Genomic DNA, 21541 nt, shown 5'->3' on the forward strand with positions numbered 1-21541 from the left:
AAAACATAAAGGGTTGTTTTAAAGGAGTTTTTCGAAGGAAAGCCTGGATTGAGCTACTTGAACATTGAGCATCAAGATCTATGGAGATAGGTCGAAACGCTTAATAGAACTTTGAACGAAATGCATGCCTTGACAAGATTTTGAAGGAGTTTAAAATAGATCGGCAAAGAAGGAGTTCTTGGTTGTGTTGTAAGGTGTGAATTTGAGTAACACTCAAAGCTCGACCGCTGCAGAAGAAAGAGAAAGGACGAAGGTCGTCCCCTATGCATCAGCCGTAGGCTCTATAGTATGCTATGTTGTGTACCGCACTTGATGTGTGCCTTGTTATGAATCTATCAAGGGGTACAGAAGTGATCCAAGAATGGATTACTGGACATCGGTCAAAAGTTATCCTTAGTAACTAGTGGACTAAGGAATTTTTCTCGATTATGGAGGTGATAAAAGAGTTCGTCGCAAAGGGTTACGTCGATGCAAGCTTGGACACTAATCGGGATGACTTTGAGTAGTAAACCGGATTCATATAGTGGAGCAGTCGGTTGGAATTGTTCCAAATGATGCGTGGCAGCAGCGTCTCTAGGATGACATAGAGATTTGTAAAGGACACACGGATCTGAAAGGTTCGGACATGTTGACTAAAAAACCTCTCTCACAAGCAAGACACGATCGAACCCCAGAAATGTATGGGTGTTAGATTCATTGCAATCACATAGTGGTGTGAACTAGATTATTAACTCTAGTGCAAGTGGGAGACTGTTGGAAATATTATTATTATATTTCCTTGTTCTTGATAATCATTTATTATCCATGCTAGAATTGTATTGATTGGAAACACAAATACATGTGTGGATACATAGACAAAACAATGTCCCAAGTGAGCCTCTAGTTCACTAGCTCGTTGATCAAAGATGGTCAAGCTTTCCTGGCCATAGACAAGTGTTGTCACTTGATAACGGGATCACATCATTAGGACAATGATATGATGGACAAGACCCAAACTATGAACGTAGCATATGATCGTGTCAGTTTATTGCTACTGTTTTCTACATGTCAATGTATCTGTTCCTATGACCATGAGATCATGCCACTCCCGGACACCGAAGGAATACCTTGTGTGTATCAAACGTCGCAACATAAGTGGGTGACTATAAAGGTGCTCTACATGTATCTCCGAAGGTGTATGGTTGGTTGGCATGGATCAAGACTGGGATTTGTCACTCCGTGTGACGGAGAGGTATCTCGGGGCCCACTCGGTAATACAACATCACAAACTAGCCTTGGAAGCAATGTGACTAAGGAGTTAGTCAAGGGATCTTGTATTATGAAGCAAGTAAAGAGACTTGTCGGTAACGAGATTGAACTAGGTATAGAGATACCAACGATCGAATCTCGGGCAAATGACATACCGAAGGACAAAGGGAACAACATACGGGATTAACTGAATCCTTGACATAGAGGTTCAACCGATGAAGATTTTCATAGAATATGTCAGAGCCAATATGGGCATCGAGGTCCCTCTATTGGTTATTGACGGTAGAGGTGTCTCGGTCATGTCTACATAGTTCTCGAACCCGCAGGGTGTGCGCACTTAAGGTTCGGTGACGTTTCGGTATATTGAGTTATAGGTGTTGGTGACCAAAGGTTGTTCGGAGTCCCGAATGAGATCCTGGACAACATGAGGAGCTACGGAATGGTTTGGAGATAAAGATTGATATATAGGAAGTCATATTTTGGTCTCCAGAAAAGTTTGCTCAACGATAGTGTACCGGGAGTGCCGGGAGGGTAGCGGGGGACCGCCGGGATGGGTGTGACGACCCAAAGGCTTCATGGGCTGTGATAGGAGGTAGACCAACCCCTAGTGGGCTGGCCGAAGCCTCCCCTAAGGGCCCATGCGGATGGAGTGGAGGAATAAGGCAAAAAGGCCATAGGTGGAAAGAGTTTCCAAGTGGGAAGGAAGGAATCCTAATCCTACTAGGATTGGAGGAGGACTCCTCCTCTCCTCCCCACTTCGGCCGACCAAAGGGGAAACCCTAGGGAGCATCCTCCTTCCTCCCTCCTCTTATATATACTAGAGGTATTGAGGGTTTTTGGACACACAGAAATCAGCCACGGCTGCCTCTCTCTTCCTCTAGATTTGTTTCTCCTCTAGTATAGTTCGACAGTGCTTATGCGAAGCCCTGCTGGATTATTTCACCACCACAACTACCATGACGCCGTGCTGGATAACTCATCTACCTCTCCGCCCCTCTTGTTGGATCATGAAGGCGGGGATCGTCATCGAACTATACGTGTGCTGAACGAGGAGGTGTCGTCTGTTCGGCACTAGATCGGGATGGATCGTGATGGGATCGTGGGACGGGTCGTGATGAGATTGCGGGACGGGATGCGATTTGGATCATGAAGATGTTCCACTACATCAACCACAGTATATACGCTTCCGCTTAGCGATCTACAAGGGTATGTAGATCCACTCTCTTCTTTTGTAGATGATCATCACCATGGATAGGTATTGCGTGTCCGTAGGAAATTTTTTGTTTCCCATGCAACGTTCCCCAACAATCTTGTGTTATCTAACATTTGTTTTCCAAGTGTACTCCTATGTCAAGACGCTCAAGATCATCAAGGTAAATATATGCATCATATCCTTGTTTACGATGACCTCTTGTTTCTTGCACATACTGTTTGCAAGAGGGAGTCATAAACATGGAAGTCCTTCATTCACATTTGTTTGATGCATATAGCGAAGATTCCTATTACTTGTCTTGTCCTTCTACCTTGTGTGTGCCCATGCATTCCAAAGCAATTATTCTTTAAAGGGATTGCACACATCTAGGGGGAGCTTGTACTTGTCATATTTCCTTCAAAGTTGTCATATCCTTATGAGTATCTTTATTTGAAGCTTTGATTGTATGTTGTCATCAATTACCAAAAAGGGGGAGATTGAAAGCACATATGCTCCCTTGGTGATTTTTATAATTCATGACAACATACATTGTCTCTTGGACTAACACTTTTACCTAGATATTTCAGGAGAAGTCCATAGAGAGCATTGGATAAAGGTTTATGTGGAGATACCCCTGGATGCCATAAAGGAATAATATTGGCTCAAGCTTCAAGCTAGAAGACTCTTCATTTTATATTTGTGAGAAATCACTTTTGAGTCCACACGAAAGCCAATACTATTAAAAGGAGATGAGGTAGTAAAATGAACTGATTTCTCAAATGCTCGAAGTTAGCCACCGAAACACTCAGTGATTTTTCCCACGTGTCCACTCTGTCAAGATCCACGTACACAAATTCGGTGTAACCAACATTGCCACTTTGGACCCACTGAGTTTGAACCTCAGATAGAACTGTCGGCGATGCTAGGTCGACACGTATGGGGATCAACGTGATACCCTTGTGATCGTAGGGCGGGGAAAAACAACGTCAAGAGCAGACATAACGATCAACACCCGGCAAGCCTTTTTACCCAGGTTCGGGCTGCTTACGCGTAAAACCCTTCGTCCTGCTCGTCTGATCGTATTAAGTGTTCTTTCATTGTTCGTTTACAGTGATGATAACCGTCTTCTTAGCCAATCTCCAAAAAGTCTAACCCCTTTATGAATGAGCTAAGGGCCTCCTTTTATAGGCAAAGGGGTCACATACAGTGCTCGATGGTAGGTTCACGAGATGTTATAGTGAACCTAGAGCGGTGCTTATCCATCTACCGCTGTTAGGTGCATTAAATGCACGTCTTATCCATGTCAGCTAAGTGCTGGGGAAGACATGTGTCTAGGTGCTTCGACACCTGGACGCCCCGCTGGCGCAAGGGGAATGCCGTGGAACTCGGGGGCGGTGGCACTGTGGCAAGGGCGATTGCCCTCTAGTGTCTTGCCACGTCATCCCGGCAAGGGTGCTTGCCGGGTCCTTGGTGCTTCGTCCCGGCAAGGGAGCTTGCCGGGGGCTTCGGCTGTCTTCCCGGCAAGGGAGGCTCGTCGGGGTCTTTTGCTAGGCGTGTTCATCGCGTCCATTAAACGGACGCGGCCATGAGTGTCTTCTTGGCAAGGCAGGCTTGCCGGGGCCTTGGATACCTTGGAGGTGAGTCTTGTCTAGATTCTGCCGCGCCCTACCGTTAGGGGCTCTTTGCGCCCTTGCACAAGTCTGGGGCACTAGAGACCCCAGTCTTTAGTGCACCGGCAGGAGCCCCCGGGCCTGGGCCACACACACGCGCGGAGCATTGTTGGGTCGGGCCCAAAGAGGTGTACGGGCCTTCGTGGCTGGATCTGCTGGCGGTTTCCTTTCCCCACGCCGCGCATTGATCGTGTAGAGTGGGGAGTTGTGCACGCAGTGATCGAGGCGGCCGCGAACGTGGGGAACCCGCGTCCCCATAAGAAGGGGAAACACGAGCTCTCCTAGCCCACTATTCCCGGTCCTTTTCCAATCTCAAACGCCGCCGCCATCGCCACCTTCTTCAAGAGCTTCCTCACACCTCCCTTTCCTCCCTGCGGTTCTGCCTCGGGCGACAGCGTCCATCTTCCGCCGTCGCCATGGCGCTGAAGACCTCCGGTGGAAAGGGCGCTACTTCGGAGAAGGAGTTGGCGAGGCTGCGGAAGAAGCACGCCATCTTTCCCAAAGGCCTGGATATGTCTGCCTTGAAGAGCCGCTACCAAATCATGTGGGAGGCCGAGAAGAAGGCGCATCCGGCCACCGAGGTGCTCCCCGGGACGGAAGCGGGGGGTCGGACGAGTTCCCCTTCTTCCCCGACTACTTCTTATGTGGGCTTTGCCCGCCATTCTCGGAGTTCTTCCTTGACCTTGTGCACACTTATGGCTTCCGCCTACTCGACTTTATGCCGAATGCAGTGACGTGCATGTCCATATTTGCGCACCTCTGTGAGAACTTCGTTGGGATCACCCCCAACACTGCTCTCTCCTGCCACTACTTCACTCCTCGCATCGAGGGCGGGGACGCCCTTTCGGGCTCCATCGCCTGGGTCCCAAGGGCCGGGACCAAGGAGACGTACTTGGGAGGTAACCTTCATGAGAAGTGGGACGAGTGGCGGGGGAAGTGGTGTTGGATCCGTGAGGAGGGATACCCGCCCTGTTGCGAGCCCAGGAGCTCCAAGATTGGGTCCCAGGGAGAGGGCTGGAGCGATCTGTCCCCTGACGACGATAAGCTATCCATCACCACCACCAGGATCCTGCGCCTCAGGGCCGCAGGGTTGACTATGGAGATGGTGGCTGCCGAGTTCATACGCAGGCGCATCGCCCCCCTCCAGCACAGGGGAGGGAGGTTGGCTTCGACCTTCTTGAATGCGGCGGATGTCATGCGGCTGCGACCAGGGGTGGACAACAACCTTACCGCCATGGAGCTCGGGTACTTGTGCCAGAAGTTGTTCAGTTCTGGGGTGAAGATCTGGCTGCCGCATGGGGTCCTCCCGTTGTGCAACAGTTCGGCCTTGAGGAACCTCACGGCGATGATGCCGGATTGCGATGCCCACGGCGTGGTCGCGACCTGGCTGGAGCCCGCGGCTGAGGTGGTCTCGTCCTTCTTTGATGGATTGTCGGAGGGCCCCATCCGGTTGGAAAAGGCCTCGTCTGTGATACCACTGCCGCGGAGGAGGCGCACATTGCCCGCCGGATTGAGGAGCATACCCTCGCCTTTGGGGCTGGGCACGCGGGCTCCCATGGCAGGGAAGCGACTGGCGGAGAGGCGCCACCACAAGCGAAGCTCGCCCGGGGTTCTGGTAATTCGGTCGCCGGGGCCCATCTAGAAGAACGGATGCCCGCCGACGAGACGCAAGAGAGGGAGGAGTAGATGGAGGAGTGCTTGGGCCGCCGAAATTCTAAGCAAGTGCTCTGTCGCGTCGGCTCCAATATCCCGGTCCGACAAAGTCCGCATGCTGCGCCCGCCAAACATCCGAGGGTGGTGCACCCTTCGATGGATGTCGAGGCGGAGGTGGATTATGACATCTCGATCCTGAGCTCGGAGGAGGAGGACGATGAGTAAGAGTTTGATCCTCCGACCCCCCCCCCCCTCACTCTTGCTTGCTTGGTGTTTGCTTCTCTCTCTTTTTTTTGCTGACTTGGTGTCGTTGCTCGTTTGCATGGACACCCAAACACTGGCCCAATGGTCGGCGAAGAGGGCTAGGGTGTGAGCCGCTTATGAGTCGTCAGCGAGGGCGGATGCACCAGCTGGTGGGGTGCCTCTCGCGATCCCTAAGCGCACGGCCGAGGGCGATCCCTCGGTGGATGTCGATGCGTCGGCCGGTGAGGGGCCCCAGGCGGGCGCCACGGAGCCAAGCAGCGACAACCCCCTGGCAGACGCTCCGGAAGCTCCGCCGGCGCCTTCGGCCACTCTCGTGCCCATCCCCCAGCAGAGCCCCCGGCGTGCATCACCTGAGCTTGTGGTGCTTGAGGACGAGCCCCTGTCAACAGACGTCGCCGGGGAGGGGGCAGCTACCATCCACCAGCACAGGATGGTGAGCGCCTTCCCGGAAGCATCTGCAAGTTGAGTCTTGAGTTTTCTTCTTGATTTTCTTGTCTGATTTCGACCATTCTTCTTCTTTTCCTGCCCCTCGGTTCCTTCTCTCGTGGAGGAGATGGACGTCGATGTCGTGGTTACGGAGGTCGCCCACGAAGCGGCGGCTGAGGCCTCCGACGCCATGGCGCGTGAGGCCGCCCACGAGGAGCGGGAGCAGTAGCAGGGTATCCACGAGCCTGCAGAGGGGCCTGTGGAGGGCCCGGAGGCGCGTGCCAACGATCCCCCGCCTGCCGGGGCGGGGAGACCGCCAAGGGTGAAGAATCCCACCCCACCGGCGGGGAGGTAGGCGGCGATCAGCCCCCCAGTCCCGAGGACATCCCGGGTAGCGCATACCTTCACGCCGACGATGAGATGTTCGTCGTTCCACTCGGGGCGGAGCGATCGAGGGCCTTCGTTGAGGGGGAGAACGTCGACGCGGAGGTCTCCACCGGCATTGGCCCCGACGCCCCGGTGGGGTTGGAGACCGGCGGCGGAAAACTCAGCGAGGAGCGGCTCTTCCTCTCCATGAGAGACCACGTCGGCCAGCTCGAAGCCTTGTACCGTGTCAGGAAGGAGAAGTTGGACTCCCGGGAGGCGGTCATCAAGGTTGCGGAGGAGGCATTTGAGAAGTGTTTTGAAGAAATGTGGGCTCACTTCGACGAGGCCTACAAGGCACTGCAGGCCGAGCGCGAGAACCTGAAGGCCGAGGATCAAGCGCTCAGCCTTCGGTCGGGCGATGCCCGGAAGGAGGAGGAAGAGTCTCGACGCCGAACCGCAGTCGAGGAGGCCGCCTCACCAACATCTGGATTGGTCTGGAAGATCACGAGAAGGAGCTCGCTGACCGTGAGCAGGCGCTCAACGAGGGGCTCCATGCCAAGGGCGAGGAGGTCGAGAAACTGGTGGCGCAGCGCACTCAGGAGCTGACGGATCAGTTCAAGAGCGACCTCGACGCCCAGGCTTCGGAGTACGCCGGCAAACTCCAGGAGATCACCGACCGAGCATCTGTTGCCCAATTCACCAAGGATGAGCTCGAGGAAGAGCTCGATGGCCTCCGCGACAAGGTATTGGTGCTGTCTTCTGCGAGGGACAAGGCTCTCGCCAGCTTGGAGGAGGTTGGGGCCGCTACGGCTAACAAGGCCGCCCAACTCCGTAGTGCCAATGCCTCCCTGGACGCCCTACGGGCCAAGTTGACCTCCGTGGAGGAGGCACTCAAGGAGGGAGTGGCCCAGGAGGAGGATCTGACTCGGAAGCTCCAGGTCTCGGCAGAATAGCTTGACGCCACCTCCGTCGACCATGGTAAGTACGTGAAGGTCGTCAAGTTGTGGACGAGGCCCTTGTTAACGTCGCGTCTGCCATCGCCGATCAGCTGGCCACCATGGATCTTGAAGGCCCCGGCTATGCTCCTTCTCTGGAGGCTCCTCCGAGCATCAACTTGGCCTTGTTCTTCAAGAGTCTGACCGACGCCTTGAAGCATCTCCAGGCCGAAGAGACGACGCGGTTGGCGGGTGAGGCCCGGCGGCTGTGCTGGAACGTCCTCCTCAAAGTGCTTACCAAGCTGGCGTACAGGAACCTGATTTGAATCTCTCCATGGTACATCTGCCAAAGGAAGTGGACCCAAGCCCTTTGAAGAGAAGGTCATGCCTATCGTCAATAGGATAGACAACGTTAAAAGGGTGCAAGGTCCATGTCGGGACTAGCCTCCGCGCCTTTCGTTATTGTAATCTATGATCTGAACATAATCTTTGCTATTTGTAGTATACTCAGTACTCCATTTGGGAGAGCAGCGCTGCCTTTCCTCTATCGCCTCTTTCCCTCTTTCCTGCGATACTTTGTCGGGGGCCGTCACTGCCGGTAGGGTATTTAACTCCCCTCCGGGCCCTGTCGTGGGCCGCCGAGCACGTTTTTTACAAAAGAGGCGTGTTGGACAAGCCACCTTGATTGTTGAGCGCGCTTCGAGGCGACCCTTGGGAGGCTAGTGACACCGATCCCTAGCGCACAGGTTTTTCCATTTGAGAGAGAGTGAGGGCGTTTTAGAGAGGAGTGGAGTGTACCCACCTAACGGCTTACCCAACAACTTACTCAAAGTGTCCGCAACTTTCCCGCCAGCTGCGTTTACTTCTTTCGGCTTTGAGTGGATTATCTTGGCTCTTGTTGCTGTTGTGGGCGTCCCCACTATCTTCTGTGGGCGTCCCCACTATCTTCCCCCTCCCGACAAACTTGTGCGCAGGGGTTATACATGTCTTTCAAAGGAAAGAATAGAGGGAAAATATCTACCGGGGCTATGGTCCCCTTGTTAGCTCATGCGTTTCACAAAGTCATAGATGCATGCATGTTTTCTATCATGAGGATCTATATGATGATGCGGAACGGTATACTTTATTTGACTGCGCTCAGCGTCTTCGTCTGGCTTTGTACAAAGGATTACATACAGCTTCGGCAAGACTTTTACAAAAGGTGGTCGTCGGGTGGCCCAGCAACCTCTCCCTACAGGTAGAACTTTCAAAGATGCTCTATGTTCCAGGAGTTGCTCAGGTCTCCAGGTGGACAGCGCCGGGCCTGGTGACTCGCACTACCCGATATGGGCCTTCCCACTTCGGCGTCAACTTGTTGGTATTCTTGGCCGACTGAACGTGCCTAAGAAAAAGGTCGCCTTTCCTCGAAACTTCTGGCTCGTACCTTGCGGCTATGATAGAGGAACAAGGCTTGCTGGTAGCGAGAGGCTCGCACAGCCGCGTGAATCCGGGTCTCCTCGAGGAGCACATCGTCATCTGGACGCAACTGCTCTTACTCCAGCTCATCATAAGCGAGCACCTGAGGTGGCCCATAAGTGAGTTTTGTGGGAAGAACTGCTTCTACCCCGTAGACCAGGGAGAAGGAGGGTGTCTGGCCGGTGGCTCGATTTGGCATCATTCTGATCGACCAAAGAACCGCCGGTAGTTCATCAATCCAGTGCCTTCCATGTTCGCACAGCTTGTCGAAAGTTCTGGTCTTGAGCCCGCGTAGTACCTCCGCATTTGCTATTTCGGCTTGACCGTTGCTCCTTGGGTGAGCGACGGAAGTGAAGCATATTTTGCTGCCGAGGTCCTGGGCGTATTACATGAAGATGCGGCTCGTGAACTGGGTGCCATTGTAGGTGATGACCCTGTTCGGGACGCCGAAGTGACAGACTATCCCCTTGAAGAACTTGACAGCTGACTGCGTTGTTACCCTTCTTGCTGGCTCCACTTCTGGCCTCTTTATGAACTTGTCGATTGCGACATACAAGTACTCAAAGCCCCCGGCGGCGCGGGGGAAGGGCCCGAGGATATCGAGCCCACAGACCGAGAATGGCCACGAGAGAGGGATTGCTTGGAGAGCTTACGCTGGCTGATGAAGCTTTCTTGAATGGAACTAGCACGCTTCACACTTGGTTACTAGTGCAGTTGCATCCTGGAGGGTTGTGGGCCAGAAGAAACCTTGCCGGAATGCCTTGCCGGCAAGGGCCCTCGACCCTATGTGTGATCCACATATTGCTCCGTGAATTTTGGCCAACAGCTCTAGTCCTTCCTCCTGGGGGGATGCACTTTAGCTTCACGTCGTTCAGTCACCTCTAGTGTATTGCCACGTCATCCCGGCAAGGGTGCTTGCTGGGGCCTTGGTGCTTCGTCCCGGCAAGGGAGCTTATGTGACAGCCCGAGACCGACGCTCCATAAGATTCCCTTTTATTCAGTTGTCACCGGGGTAATATTTGTTTGCCGCACTCATCATCGCATCATGCGCATCATCTGCATTGCATCGGCATTCCGTTGCCGCCAGTTTTCAAAACTGCATCCGTTATTAGTTGTCGGTTCTCTCCGTTTTGACATTGACCGTTTTGAGACCAACCACACACGCACGCGCCTGTGACATCGTTAAACTCTATCGTCGGGTTGCCGTTTCCCTCTCATCTCCGCCTAGCCCCTCTGCACAATGCACCGACCCTACGCGCACCCTAGTCCGTAAACCTTCCGGTACCCGAAACACACGGTCGTAACCGTTGGGTCTGGATCAACCCCGTTATATCCCAAATCATCATCGGCTTGTCCATAGGACTCCCTAACCTAATCATCTCGACCATCCGATCTAAATCGGAGGGTCCGGATGCCCCTAAACCTAACCCTCTAACTATATGAATAGAACACCCCTACCTAATTAGAGACAAACCCTAACTCCTAGGGATCTAGTCCCGCAGCCGCCGCCCTCCACCTTGTTTTCCCATCTGGCCAACCAGCTACAGCCTCCTCCATCCTCCTGTTTGATCCAGGGCAGCCCCGCGCAGACACCAGCGCCCTGCTTCAGCTCCTTCGTTCCGCCCCAGGAGCTCGCGCCCGAAGCCAGTGGCTCCTCCAGCTGCAATGCCATGCCCCTCCTACACCTCCCGAGGCAGCTCCCGCTCCTCCTGCCCAGAGCTGGACGCCCCTCGTCGGAGCACTCAGCGCCGGCGACCACCTCCAGCAGGAACTCCTCGCCGCGTCCCAGGCCAGAACCCTCGCTTCATCTCCTTCCTCTTCTTATCTCCCTCCCTCTCATCGAGCTCTGGCTCCCCTGTTCTCCCGCTGACATCCATGGAGAGGAGCTGCAGCCAGTTGTCCGATCTCCGCGTCCGCGTTGCCCCAAGCCTCCTCGTCGCCGGGAATCGAAACCCCGGTGTCGGATCTATCAAACCCCGCCGTTCCCGTGCCGCCGGACCTCATCCCCAAGCCGATCCTGCCAAGGCATCCCCTGCATCCCCGACCTGATACAGAGTTGTTCGATGTACAGTTTCATCATGTTTGTCTCTGTTTTGCAGTTCCCGCTCGATGCAGTGCCTTACATACTTTAAGTCTGGTTTGCATCACGAGGAGCATGCTAGCTCAGCTGGTTCAACTCACGTTGTGTTTTATAAAGTAGCCGAGGTAGTTTCGGCCCAGTAGCGGTAGATTAGGCCCGTGGTTATTTTTTTTCCTTCAAGCGATTTATTCCAATTTCAGGGAGTTGCATATTTTTTAAACCCCCGTAGATTTCAAACCGTGCATCGGATCAGAATAATTTATATAGGAAACTTGACTAGAATTTCGCATAGATTAATATTTTCCAACTCTCATGCATATTTAAAATTGTTTAGCTTGCTGTTTGCATCGGTTTGCGTGTTGACGCAATAGAAACGGTTTAGGTCATAGTTATTTAACCGTAGCTTCGTTGGAGTTGAGCCATCTATCTAAATGGACTAGAACGACGAGTAGAATCACGTGAACCACTTTGTTTTGTCGTTTAACAGACATAACATGTTATTAGAATAGACCTGGGTAGATTTAGAATTTAACACATGGGGTCATTTCGGAGATGCTATATGTCGTATCCGGCCTCATTTAAAATGCCTAGATAGGTAGATTATTTTTGCTTCACCCCTTGCCATGTTTAACAACATTTAATATTGCCGTGCAAATAAACATGAGTGAACTAAGTAATTAAACGTGAAGTTCCATCAATATGCAACTCGTTGCATATTGAGCTTCACTTAACGTGTAGTGTTTGGTTGTTGTGAATTGCCACGCCATGCCTTGCATATTTAAACTGATCATGCATCATATTAGGTTGTGCATCATGTCGTGCATGTGCCGTGGTGAATATCTGTGTTGATGCTTGTTTCCGGTTTGTTCCGTCTCGATAGAGTTCCGCAAGCGTGTCGGAATGTGAGGACCCGTTCGACTATATCGGTTCGTCTGCTTCACGGAATCATTCTTCTTCCAAGCGGGATCTCAGGCAAGATAACCATTTCCCCAAATACCATTACTATCATTGCCATGCTAGTTTTATCGCTTCTATCGATTATGTCTCGTTGCCTACCACATGTTAACTATCAGCCTCTCAACATTGTCATGAAAACCTTCAACCTGTTCACAACCTAGCAAACCACTGATTGGCTATGTTAGCGCTTGCTTAACCGTGTGTTGGTGTTGCTAGTTGCAGGTGCAGTTGTTTCCATGTGTTAACATGGGTTCCTTGTTATATCACCCTATTAAATGCTATTTTAATTTAATGCACATATATACTTGGTAAAAGGTGGAAGGCTCGGCCTTTCTAGCCTGGCGTTTTGTTCCACCTTTGCCCCCTTAGTTTCGGCTACCGGTGTTATGTTCCATAATTGAGCGCTCCTAGCACGATCGGGGTTGTTATGGGGAACCCCCTTGATAATTCGTTTTAGATTAAAGCTGGTCTGGCAAGGCCCAACATTGGTACTACAGTTGCCCAACATAATAATTTTGTTAATACTGAAAGCATAGGGCGTCATGAACCCGAGGAGTAATTCTACATAATACAGGGGGGCCAGTGCTGATGGTGCTGGTCCAAAACTAGAGCCGTTTGCGGGGCCAACCCGGGGCAACTCGGGAGATGTCTATCAGGCCACCGTACGCTGTGATTATCCGTCGTGTCCAGAGAACGAGATACGCGGCTCCTATCGGGATCGTCGACACGCCGGGCGGCCTTGCTGGATTAGTTTTACCTTTGACGAACGTCTTGTGCATCGGGATTCTGGTGATGCTTTGGGTAATCTCAGAGTTGAGGTTTTCCACTAAGGAGTCCGACGAGATCGCGAGCTGCGTGGTCGAGGATTTCTATGCGACTTGTGGTCGTGATCGACTAGTTGGAGCACCCCTGCAGGGTTAAATCTTTCGGAAAGTCGTGCCCGCGGTTATGTGGCAACGTGGAAACTTTGTTTAACACTGGTTCTAGATAAATTGAAGTTAACTTAACTAAAATATGCCAACTGAGTGCATAACCGTGACTGTCTCTTTCGCGAGTTCCTACTCCGACCGAGGACACGGTGGGGTTATGTTTGACGTAAGTAGGTGTTCAGGATAATTCATTTGATCATCAGTAGATCACGTCCGCTATGCGTAGACCATCCCCCTCTTATTCTTGTACTCTTAAGTTAGCCACCTCATATATTGCTTAGTCGCTTGCGGCAACCTCACCACTTAACCTTACCTCACCTATTAAGCTTTGCTAGTCTTGATACCTTTGGAAATGAGATTGTTGAGTCTCCTCTGGCTCACAGATTACTACAACACCAGTTGCAGGTACAGGTAAAGGTCACTTGACGCGAGCGCGTTGATTGTTCATTTGGAGTTGCTTCTTCTTCTTCTTCTTCTTCATCGATCTAAGATGGGTTCCAGGCCGGCAGCCTGGGATAGCAAGGATGGACGTCATTTTCTTTTCTCGTTTGTTTTCGTCTGTAGTCGGACCCTGCTCTTCTTCATGATGTTTATGTATTGTACTGATGTGACTCTGATGTAGCTTGTGGCGAGTGTAAGCCAATACCATATATCTCATCTTTTCAGTACATGTACTTGTAACGATATCCATTCTTGCGAAATGACGAGATGCGCTTCTATCCCTGACGAGGCCCTCGCGCCAAATTAAGGATAGGATCGCATCTTGGGCGTTACAGCTTGCCGGGGGCTTCGGCTGTCTTCCCGGCGAGGGAGGCTCGCCAGGGTCTTGTGCTAGGCGTGTTCATCACGTCCATTAAACGGACGCGGCCTTGGGTGTCTTCACGACAAGGCAGGCTTGTCGGGGCCTTGGATACCTTGGAGGTGAGTCTTGTCTGGATTCGGTTGCGCCCTACCATGAGGGGCTCTTCGCGCCCGTCCACAAGTCTGGGGCACTAGACACCCCAGTCTTTAGTGCACCGACAAGAACCCTAGCCATTCCCACCAAATCGGTGCAACCGAAACTGCATCGGTGCTACCGAGTTCAGTGTGACCAAGATTTTGTTGCCAAGATACAAAAAATCGGAATTTCCGAGTTTGAGTATCGGTGCCACCGAGTTTGTTCATCTGACTGTTAGTCACCTTTTCGGTGCCACCGAGTTCTATATATCTGTCTCACCAAGATTCAAAGTTCACACTTTTAGTACTAGTCGGTACCATCGAGTTGTCCACTTCGGTATCATCGAGTTTGCACTTTTGTGTGTAACGGTTGGATTTTGGCTGTTGCCTATATATATCCCTTCACCCACCTCTCATCCGTGGGAGAAGCACTCAGAACACACACTTCATTTCCAAATCCTTTTTCTCAGAGAGAACCACCTACTCATGTGTTGAGACCAAGATATTCCAATCCAATCATTTGAAACTTGATCTCTAACCTCCCCAAACTGCTTCCCACCAAATCAACCTCTCCTAGCCATGCATATTCTATGAGAGAGTGATTTGTGTTGAGGAGACTATCTTTAGAAGCACAAGAGCAAGGAGTTCATTGATCTACCACATCTATTATCTTTTGGAAGGTGGTGCCTCCTAAATTGGTTAGGTGTCGCTTGGGAGCCTCCTACTGTGTGTTGTGGAGTTGAACCAAGATGTTTGTAAGGGCAAGGAGATCACCTACTTCGTGAAGATCTACCATGAGTGAGGCTAGTCATGTGTGGACGGAAGCCATGGTGGAATAGACAAGGCCGCTTCTTTGTGGACCCCTTGTGGGTGGAGCCCTGTGTGGACTCTCACAGTCGTTACCCTCCGTGGTTTGAAGTCTCCACTAACATGGACGTACGATAGTGCCACCCGCTGTGTCAACCTCATGCGTTTGATCTCCCTACCTTACTCCTCTATTTTACACTTGCATGTTTTACCTTCCGCTACTATACTTCTTAGAACTACATGTGTAAGGTGACTTAGACTTGTTACAACTTCTAGATTTCTGCCCCTCCTAGAAATTAGGATAGGCTACATTTTTAACTTGACAAGTAGTCTATCCCCCCCCGCTAGACACACCTTCTATCGATCCCTAAGCCGCCCAGACCATCAGGGGCTGGTACACCACCTCTTAGGCCTATGTGCCCCCCCCCCCCTGTGGGTGGCCCTTCTAGTGAACCCCCAGAACCCATTCGTCACTCCCAGTACTTTACCAGCAGTGCCTGAAACCTTTCCGGAACCCGAATACCTCTTTCCTATATATCAATCTTTGTCTCCGGACCACTCCGGAACTCCTCATGGCCTCTGGGGTCTCATATGGGAGTGTGAACAACCTTAGGTCACCAACATAAATAATTCAACTATACCGAAACGTCACCGAACCTTAAGTGTGCATACCCTGCGGGTTCGAGAACTATGCGGACATGACCGAGACACTCTCCGATCAATAACCAACAGCGGGACTTGGATGCCCATATTGGCTCCTACATATTCTACGAAGATCTTTATCAGTTGAACCTCTATGTCAAGGATTCAGTTAATCCCGTATGTTGTTCCCTTTGTCCATCGGTATGTTACTTGTCCGAGATTCAATCGTCGGTATCTCCATTGTGCAAGTTAACATTGTGTTGTATCATTTTCTTGCTTGTGTTGTTATTGTTGTTGTTAGCATCATATAGATTGTTCACCTAGTTGCATATCTAGACAACCTATTTGTTGGTAAACCTAATTTGCTTAAAAGGCCTAAAAATTGGTAGTTGCCTATTCACCCCTGCCCCCTCCTCTAGTCAACCGTATCTATCCTTTCAGTTGTCAATTTTTCTAATCTTTTTTTCACCAGTGCAATTTTATTGTAGGTATATTGGCTTTTCTATCGCAGTGGATTATTTATTGTAAATAACTAGCATTTTCATAGTTTTCTTAGTACATGTTTTTTGGACTATTTTTCGGGTTTGAAAATTCCATGTTTTTCTTGTTTGGCACAAGGCTGATCGTAATAGGAGTATCATAGATGGTATCATGCATGCCAACTAGGCTATTTTGATGAGATGTCATAGAATTAAATTAAAAAAATGAGAATTGAGTATCATATCATGATACCATATCATATTAAATGATATGCTATTATGTGTCATGCATGGTAATAAATAAATTGTCATATGATGTAACATATAATACTATGCATTATGAATGTAATATCATATACTAGGATTGTATCCATACTACGGAGTAGTATATAATACTCCCACTACAACCCGCCTAAAAGCTGGTGAGGCCCATCAGATGGCTTGTCCGGCGATCAGTGGTTCGCGCCTAAAAGCTGATGAGGCCCATCAGATAGCTTGTCTGGCGATTAGTGGTTCGAGCTTATCTTGCTATCAGTGGTTCGCGCTGGGACGCTCGTTCTGGCGAACGATTCAATCATACCCGATCGAACGATTCGTTTGCTGCCTTCCCCTCTCCAGCTGAAGAGGGCCAGTTATTGGCGTCCCGTATCATAGCTCTCTCTATACTTGTATCCTTCTTCTTAGAAGGTGTTTGTTTCATCTTTTTTTGCCCCGCATCCGTTTACAGTGTAAACAGATACCTTTACCCATGTTTGGTAATAACACACTGTAATCAACTTCCACCGTAATCAGATCCAGGCCAGTTATCCCTCGTTGCCCCCCACCCCCCACCGGTAACGCGCGTTACCTCCTCACCCCGAGCGCTCCTCCTCCCTCCACGCCTCCCCTCGATCCCCATCTGCGCCGCCACCTCCCCTCGATCTCCTTCAAGTCCAACGCCGCCGCCACCTCCCCTCGATCTCCGTCCAGCCGCCGACGACTCCCCTCGGTCCTCTCCTCCTGGTCTAGCCGCTTGGAAGGAAGACACGCCGCCGGAACGCCAGCCGCCGCCGCCACGCCGCCGGAACGCCAGCCGCCGCCGCCACGCCACCGACGGAGATGTATGGTTAAAGCTAGCGACGAGGAGCACCAAGGCCCGTCTCCGGATTTCCAATTGATCTATCCCTCCTCCATTAACCTCGTGCCGTGGATCTGGAGGTTAGGTTACCGATCCCTGTTCTTGATCTGGAAGTCCGAAAAATGCATGTTCTTTATCTGTTCTTGATCAATTAGTTATTTGTGATGGATGATGTGTAGCATATATTTGTTCTTGATCAATTAGTTAACTCATCAACTGATAGAACCGTTCCTGGAAACAAATGAAAAAGGGGCTTTTTCTTGTCTGAATGAAGGACATACACCAGTTTTTGTTGGTGCCAGATGATGCCTGTTGTTATAGAGCTATATTTTTCGCTCGTGTACAGTAGGACATACACCAGTTTTTGTTGGTGCCGTGCAGACAAATGTGACATCAAATTTATCTTCCTTTCTTTGCATGACTAATTGCACCTTAATTATGTATATTTTCCTTATGCTTATATATCACATTCTACTTTTCAGTTATGGCTCGTCTTCCCTTGAGTGCGAGACGTGGAAGGAGAAACGCAACATTTTTGAATCTGACCACTTCCATCATGCTTGTATATTATTATGTGTGGTTAATGTTTGCATTAGCTTATAAGAGAAAATGTTGGAAAATAGAAAGGAGAATTAAAATTAGAGAGTTAAGGGGAGAGAACTTGTACCGGCTAATTGGTGAGAGCGATGCTATGTGTATAAGTCAGCTTCGTATGGATAGGAGAACATTTCATATATTATGTGAGATGGTGAGAGATGTTAGTGGTCTAAAGGGTACGAGGAACACATCTTTAGAGGAGATAGTGGCATCGTTCTTGTATGTATTATCACACCATCTTAAAAATAGGACAGTAGGAAAATTCTTCTATCGAAGCCCGGAGCCGGTTAGTAGAAACTTCAATGCTTGTCTTCTAGCTGTCTGCACCATCTGCTACTTAAGAAACCTGAACCTATACCCGAGGATTGCACGGATGATAAATGGAAGTATTTCAAGGTAAATAACTATTAAGAAAAAATATTATTCACCAGATGATCTCAATAGTGGTAAAAGATGCTAATATTTTCACATTGTTGTTTATATTGTAGAATTGCCTTGGAGCGTTAGACGGCACACACATAGACGTAACTGTCCCAGCTAATCTGAAAGGAAGATATAGATCAAGGTTGGGTGATATAGATACAAATGTGTTAGGTGTATGTGCACCTGACATGCAGTTCATCTACATATTACCTGGTTGGGAGGGTTCTGCACACGATGGTCGTGTTCTTAGGGATGCCATTTCAAGGCCAAATGGGTTACATGTCCCCGAAGACCAATATTACCTTGTCGATGCTGGCTACACAAACGCAAGAGGATTTCTAGCTCCATACCGAGGTCAAAGATACCACTTGGGTGGTTGGACACCACAAAACCCACCTCGTAGTGCGGAGGAGTATTTCAACATGCGCCACGCTAGAGCCCGAAATATTATAGAAAGGGCCTTTGGAAGGCTCAAGGGTCGTTGGGCAATTTTGAGGTCCCCTTCATTTTTCCCTATGAAGACCCAATGTCGAATCATCATGGCATGCGCGCTCTTGCATAATCTTATATTGCAAAATATGCCTATCGACCCAGTTGATATGGACGAGCAATTAATGCAAGAAACACTGGAAGACATGGACGGAGAAGTAGACCAACCAGAATTCATCACTTCTATATCTACTTCGAATGAGTGGACAAATTTTCGGAATGGTCTTGCTCAGAGCATGTATAATAGACATAGGGCTGCTAGGGCGCATTGAGGTATAAACTATTTGTGTTTGTTCATTTTCTTTCTCTATGTTTCTTTTAGTTTTAATAGATAAGCTATGATTGCATCACATTTGCATTTGTTTTCTTTCATATATATTTGCCATCTGATTTGTAGCCATTCTTTCTTGTGTAGATATGGACCGCGTGGATAGCTCAACCACGTTGCGTGGAAGAGGCAGGAACAAAAGGAATTGGACTTCCGATGAGGACGATGAGCTAATTAAAGCCTTGTATGAGTTGTCTTTGGATCCGAGGTGGAAATCCGATGGTTCATTCAAAGGTGGGTACTTGGCAATATTGGAAAAACATCTTGCTGAGAAGTGTCCAGGCCGTGGTATCACCGGAGTTCCACACATTGAATCAAGAGTGAGGCACTTCAGGAAGAAATTTGGTGCTCTTGAAGTAATGATATCCAAAAGTGGTTTTACATGGGATGGAAATAGGAAGATGATTCAATGCGAGAAGGCACAATATGAAGAACATTGTAAGGTAGATCACTTCAACCACTAAAACTGAATTTCTCACTAATGCATTGTGCTGAATTTGTTTGCAATTGCACCTTGGTTACCTATTGTTGTAGTGTAACTTTTTCCTTATTGTCCATGCTAAAACCAACTTTCTTATTTTGTAAAAATCATGTAGAATCACAATGAGGCTAAGGGATTGTATGGTGTATCATTTCCATACTTTGAGCAATTGGCTGCTATCTATGGCAAGGACATCGCAACAGGGGAAAATGCTGAAGGCTTTGGAGAGGCAGTCGGAAACTTGGAGAAGGAAATTGCTATGGAGGAAGAAGAAAATGAGGAAGAGGATATGATCTCAACAGGGACAGCTAGACGGTCCATTGACACTTGCTCTATTGATACAACTAGTTCTAAGAGACAAAAGAAGGAGCCAAGGCCAAAGAGGGCGACGGGACCAAGCGATCCTTTTGCAGCCATGCTTCAAGATGTCAACAACCAGCTAAACAGTGTGACACAACATGTTGGTACAATGGCAACAACATTTTCAGCAGCAATGGCACGAGAAACAACCCAAGAGGACCCTCAACAGAAATCAAGAGAAAAGGCAATTAGTGAATTATCTAGGCTTGCATTCACTGGGAGCGAGATTGTTGACGCTGCAACTATATTTGCTAAAACTCCAGAACACATGAACATGATGCTTGTGCTTCCAGAAATCCTTAGGAGGGACTTCGTCCTCAAAATGCTCTCGAGTATCCCTTTTTCTAAACTCTCCAGTTTACATCATCAGCTTTGATAATATGTGCTATCTTGTGTTCCTTATATCTAACTCGTGCTTGTTGGCTGCTCATTGGCAGATGAAAGAAAGAAGCAAGGTTGATGGGAAAGAAGGCCCTTCTCCACTATTGGTGTGACATGACTGGTGTGTATAAAACCCACCTCATTTTACTACTGTTCTACTTGCCTACTTTTCCTTAGTGCCAAGTTTTGGCTCATCAGATGTGCCACTGAAAATTCACCAGTGGACAGGTGATCACGGTTTTTGCCGCCTCAAAAGTCACTGAAAATTCCATTGCAAAAGCTACTGTTATCAGTTTCATTCTCCGTTCTGGAAACGGAGAAATGTTCAAGTCTGTAGATAGATAGGTAGATGATTGAGGGTGTGGATAATGATGATGGTCATGATTCATGTGGCGTTTGGCTTAAATTTGAACCATAAACATATGCCTGCTTTGTGCGGCAGATTCCACTGCAAAAGCTACTGTTATCAGTTCCATTCTCCGTTCTGGAAACGGAGAAATGTTCAAGTCTGTAGATAGATAGATAGATGATTGAGGGTGTGGATAATGATGCTGGTCATGATTCATGTGGCGTTTGGCTTAAAGTTGGTGCCGTTTCAATTATTTATACACCATCCAGCTACAATTGTAATAAAGTTGACCCATTATCCTTGTAAAGTTGGAGATAATAACATTTCTACCACCGCTACCCTCCTCTTTTAAAATAAAACAGAGGGTAGACAGGTCATTATGCAATGTAAAACCTAGATTACAGTTTATATAATCTGGCCTCCAAACATGTTCACCTAGATTATTTTTATAAACCAGATTATATAATTTATCTTCATAATCCAGATTATCATAATCTATTATGGTTCCAAACAGGGCCTTAAGGGCTAAGGGCTGCTGGCCAGTTCTTTTATTGTTGGGCCTGCTGCAGCCGACAACTATGTTAATGTCTGAATATATTTCGTGGCCTGAATATTTATCAGATTATATGTTCTTGCAGTATACAACATTGATGTTTGTGTTAGTAATCCAAAATATATGACAGTGCTTTTCATTTTTTTGGTTCTTGCATAATAATCCATATGCGTGCATTACACCTGAGAATGGCTGATTTATATTTGTCTATCTAGTCGACAACAACGACAATAACCTACTTATTGTAGTTGTATGTTATAGCTACAGTGGTGTATTTGTATGATTAATACTTTTGCTAATCATTTCTTATCCAACCCATGCTTATTGGCAAATTAGAGAAATAGCCAGGGTTGATGAAAATGAACATTATTTTTCAAGACTGGTGCGGCGAGATTGAAGGAACATTCCAGGGTTGATGATGAAG

The 21541-nt window shown here is 48.9% G+C and overlaps 1 protein-coding gene across 1 annotated transcript; it reads left to right on the forward strand.

Annotated features, from left to right (window-relative positions):
• Positions 1-19082: 19082 nt before the first annotated feature.
• LOC123396509 lies at positions 19083-20210 on the forward strand. Its single transcript, XM_045091425.1, has 2 exons — positions 19083-19436; positions 19590-20210. Exons 1-2 carry the CDS (start codon positions 19083-19085, stop codon positions 20208-20210), a joined length of 975 nt encoding a protein of 324 aa, XP_044947360.1.
• The last annotated feature ends 1331 nt before the right edge of the window (positions 20211-21541 follow it).

This window comes from Hordeum vulgare, chromosome 5H (genome assembly GCF_904849725.1).
Source record: "Hordeum vulgare subsp. vulgare chromosome 5H, MorexV3_pseudomolecules_assembly, whole genome shotgun sequence".
NCBI lineage: Eukaryota > Viridiplantae > Streptophyta > Magnoliopsida > Poales > Poaceae > Hordeum > Hordeum vulgare.

Coding starts and splice junctions, on each gene's coding strand:
- LOC123396509 (XM_045091425.1), top strand. CDS start 19,083: ATGGACCGCGTGGATAGCTCAACCACGTTGCGTGGAAGAGGCAGGAAC. Junction 19,437..19,589: donor AATATGAAGAACATTGTAAG/GTAGATCACTTC, acceptor AAAATCATGTAG/AATCACAATGAGGCTAAGGG.